General features: G+C 37.2%; 1 protein-coding gene across 1 annotated transcript in view; it reads right to left on the reverse strand.

The window, feature by feature from the left end:
- Positions 1-2,043: 2,043 nt before the first annotated feature.
- Positions 2,044-4,775, reverse strand: part of LOC106867479 (signal peptide, CUB and EGF-like domain-containing protein 1) — a 22,966-nt gene continuing 20,234 nt past the window's right edge. Inside the window, exons 7-8 of the mRNA XM_014912363.2 lie at positions 4,086-4,124; positions 2,044-3,427 (exon numbers count right to left, since the gene is read on the reverse strand). Coding sequence (XP_014767849.2) covers positions 3,234-3,427; positions 4,086-4,124 — 233 coding nt within the window. The 3' untranslated portion in view covers positions 2,044-3,233. The remainder of the gene's footprint in view (positions 3,428-4,085; positions 4,125-4,775) is intronic.

Raw genomic sequence — 4,775 nt, forward strand, 5'->3', positions numbered from 1 at the left:
TATGCATATCTTTCATATATACACACACACACTCTTATATGCACTCATCCATATATGCATAATTGCACATACACAGACATACATGAGACATCATGTTGTACTTCATCACATCTTAAGATCATTTATACCAACGAAACGTACTTCTTATGATATGCGTACATTTCAGAGCATTATTCTTTACTTTATTAATCAAGTTATCCTTAGAGAAGAGTATGTGGTATAGTTCCACCGTACAGAGCGAACAATACTTTCTTCCTCTCTTATATGGCATTGATCTAGCTATTATAGACCATTCTAATGAATACTGTTTATTACTTTCCTTAAGATCCCAGATGTATTTGCTAAGACTAGATATATATAATTGGTGTGTGTGTATATCTATCTATCTGTCTATCTATCTATCTATCTATCTATCTATGTGCGTAAGTCGTCTAAAAGTCCATAAGCCAGGAAAAAGATGCACTCGTATATCTGTCAATAGAGTGGGTATATTATCCAAAGTGTACAGTATTATATATCCATCACTGCTAATCTTACCAATCAGTTTCACGCTAGAGGTACACCGGAGTGTTAGGGAACAATCCAATTACATAACCCTTCACTCATCAGAGGTAGCCGATATAGAACGAAATATGGTGACTGCTCTATATTTCGTAAATGTTGTGTTACTCCTACATAAGCATCCTACCTCTGTCTCAGGTGTGGGGACGACTTGCTAAGATCTTTTTTTACATTAGGTGCACAGTTAAAGGAAATTCTCAGGGTTTTAACATTTAAAGAGAAAGGCAATGCGAACCACAACACTTTGTGGTGTTGCTGTCTCTTAGAAGAGTTAGGTTCTGGCGTGTAACTAATCCTATCTTTGAAACCATTGGCAACCAGAGCTCCATTGTAGTATGGGGCGGCAGCATGAAAAAGCTCTTTGCTTGAAGATAAGATGGTGATTCTTCTGCTGACGCTTTTTATCAGGTTCTTGAAAACTATGCCTGGTTGAAGACTATGGCTGTATGATAGCTTCTTATTTAGCTTTCTAAAGGGTTTATAGGCACCAGACTCCAAGTCCAGGGTCTCATCAAGTCGCCATATTGCATTCTATATCAGCTACCTCTGATGAGCATAGGATTATAGAATTGGATTCTTACTGAACACTCCATTGTACCCCTGATGCGAAACCGATTGGTAAAATCAGCTGTGATGGATATATAATACTGTACACTTCGGATAATACATACATACATACACACATACAAACATACATATAATACACACATGCCACCCTCACACATATGTATGCATTGAATGCATATACATACACACGCTTATATCTGCATATATTGATATATTCACATATATGTAATATATGTATATACCAGACATACATGTTTGTGCTTGCGTATGTGTGTGTACCTGTTTTATATGCATTTGTATATATATTCATGTAAACATATTTATCTGTATATGTGTGTGTGTGTGTGTGTGTGTGTATATATATATATATATATATATGTGTATATGTATATACATGTGTGTGTGTGTGTATATATATATATATATATATATATATATATGTATGTATATATTATATATATGTATATATATATATATATATATCTATATCTATATATATCTTAACCTCAATTCTCATGCTATATGAAAATCAGTCCAACTTTATACTTCACCTCAGCTCTCACCTAATTCAAAACTTGAACCTTAACCATTCAAACGTCACCCCTAACTCTTACCTCATTTCTGAACCCAACACAGTGTTACTCTCTCTTTTCTTTCTTTTCTTACCTATCTCTTTCTTTGCTACTCTACTTTGATAAAGGGGTTTTTATCTGCATTGTCTGTCTTTCTTTTCTTTTTCCTTTTTCAGAGTACAATTCACTGTGCACAACATTTTTCGTTCATTATTTTGGGATGTACTTTTTATCCACTGCCTTTTGAAATTTTGTCTATCTGTTGTAACCCTTTATCTTTTCTTATTGTCCGTCTCTTATAGCCCTTGCTCCATTTCTGCTGTTTTCCCATAAAAATACTTGATATCTCTGTATATTTCCTCCTTTATTTCAATCATTAAATAAGATAAACTTAGTTATGTTTCGGCCAATAACCAGATCTAACTTAACCCTTTCGTTACCAACCCGGCTGAAACCACGACTGGCTCTGTAGTACAAATGTCTTGTTTTCATAAGTCCTAAATTAATATCTTCCACCAAGCCTTAGTCACAATTTAAGTTCTTAACACTAGTTTCATGATAACTGAGTTATTTTTACTAAATTCTCTGTTATATTTAAAGTAATTGAAAGAAACATGGAGCATCTCAAAATAAATACAGTAACGAAAGGGTTAATAGCATTACATGATAAAATCTCTTAAGTTACGTTTTCAAGTTAAGTTTGGTGGTATCATTGTCCATTCAAGTAGGGAGTTGTTGACTGCGGTGTGTTCAGATATAAGGTGATAGAATCTTTTTCTTCTTTGATTTGTTTGGGATAATGTTAAATAGAACAAGGCCTGCAGAGGGAAAGCAATTGTGTTGCAGGGTATATGATGGTTTGTGAAATGTCAGTTGAAGGCCAGTTGAATGCCAGACAAAGGTTAATAAAAATCAGAGCAACTGCCAAGCAAACTCCAGAAGGTTAGGGGAATTTTATACGAATGTTAATTCAAGCTCTGTTGAATGCTTGTTGAATGTCTCATTAAATGGGAGTTGAATGATATTTGAATGCCATCTGAAATCCATTTGAATGCCAGTTGACGGCTATGTGAAGACTGTGTGAAGGCTAGTTGAATGTTAATTAGAGGCTAAGTAAAATCAAAGCAAATTCTCAAGCAAGCTCCAGAAGGTTACTGGAATGTTATACGGATGCCAAAGGCCAGTTGAATGTGAGTCACATGTTATTCGAATGGCAGTTAAATACGAGTTGAAGGGCAGTCAGAGATTGACAAAAAATGATGGCCAGTGGTACGCTACACGAATGCTAACCAAAGATCAGTCGAATGCCTGTTGAAGGCCAATTGAATGTTAAATGCAGGCCAGCTGTACACCAGTCGAAGGCCAAGTAAAAGATAGTTTAAAGCCAGTTGAAGACCAAACTAAAATATGATTAATATCAAGAAATGACCAGTAAACACCAAGCTAAAAATCATATTAAGGTCACATTAAAATGAAGTTACGGTTAAGCTGAAGGTTATGTGTTGTGGTGAGGTGATAGGAATGATTTTGCTGTTAACAGTTCCTTCCTTGAACACAGGACTCAGTCCTTATGCTCCAGTACCATCCTTTCTGGCAGTCCATCCTTATTAAACCTCCGAAGTTACACAGGTAGAACTTGCCGCAGTCGTCCTTGTCTTCATAGAAACCATCTTCGCAGGCCACACAGTTTTCTGTCGACGGGAAGATGCAGAAGTTCCGTTTTTTCACTGTAATGATAGAGAGTGAGTGTGAGTGGGGGTATTGAGTGGTATTGCTGAGTGAGGGTATTGAGTGAGAGTATTGAGTGAGGGTATTGAGTGAAAGTATTGAGTGAGGGCATTGAGTGAACGTATTGAGTGAGGGTATTGAGTGGGTTTAGTGAATAACAATATTGAGAAGCAACGAAAGGGGATGCTGAGTGGGTTTTATTTAATGGGGGTTCTGAGTGAAGAGTATTGAGTGAAAAGTTTGAGTGGAAGCATAGAGTGGAGATATCAGGTGCAGGTTATAACAACACCTATTGCCACTCATACTAACTACTATACTATACATTAAATAATGTAGTCCTAGATACACTATGGCTGAATGAAAGATGGGATGGTCACGGCTGGAACATCTTTGATCACAGGTCTGTCTGGATCTGGACTGACCTGGGGCTAAACAACAACAACAACAACAACAACAACATCTATAGCCACTAATACTAACTACTATGTTGTACATTAGATACTGTAGTCCTAGATACACTATGTCTGAATAAAAGATGGGATGGTCACAACTGGAACAACATTGGTCATAGGTCTGTTTGTATGGATCAAATGACAACGATGACGACCACAACAACAACAACAACAAGAAATATAAGAAGTTAAAGAATGTTCTCACCATCAACTCCATGATTTGATGCCAGACCATCGCTGGGTTCTGAAAATAGGAAAATGGAGAAATTTGAATTGTATACAGATAGAGGCGCAGGCTTGGTTGTGCGGAAAGAAGCTTGGTTTCCCAACCACATGGTTCTGGGTTCAGTCCTACTGTATGGCACCTATAGCCTTGTCTTCTACTATAGCCTTGTCTTCTACTATAGCCTTGTCTTCTACTATAGCCTTGTCTTCTACTATAGCCTTGTCTTCTATTATAGCCTTGGGCCGACCAAAGCCGTGTGAGTGGAATTTGGTAGACGGAAACTGAAAGAAGCCTGTTATGTGTGTGTGTATCATCAATATGTACAAAACACAAGATATTTGTGTGTGTGTGTACGTGTTGTGGGTTATGCACGTCCACAAATTAGCACGCATGTCGCTCCAATTTTAGGACATTGTTCATGACTCTATCTGTGTTTTTGTCAACTTTTTCTCACAGAGGCACCCGCGTATAGCTGTAAAAATCGATAAACTTTTACCAATTTTGAAGTTTGTTGACATGGCGAAGTCAAATCTGTGCGTACGCGCGTGAAGGAGAGAGAGAGAGAGCAAGAGAGAGAGAAAGAAAGAAAGAGAGGGAGAAAGAAAGAAAGAGAGAGAGAGAAAGAGAGAGAGAAAGAAAGAGAGAGAGAAAGAGAGAAATAGTGTGTTT

Source organism: Octopus bimaculoides, chromosome 29, assembly GCF_001194135.2.
Source record: "Octopus bimaculoides isolate UCB-OBI-ISO-001 chromosome 29, ASM119413v2, whole genome shotgun sequence".
In the NCBI taxonomy this organism is placed as follows: Eukaryota; Metazoa; Mollusca; class Cephalopoda; order Octopoda; family Octopodidae; genus Octopus; species Octopus bimaculoides.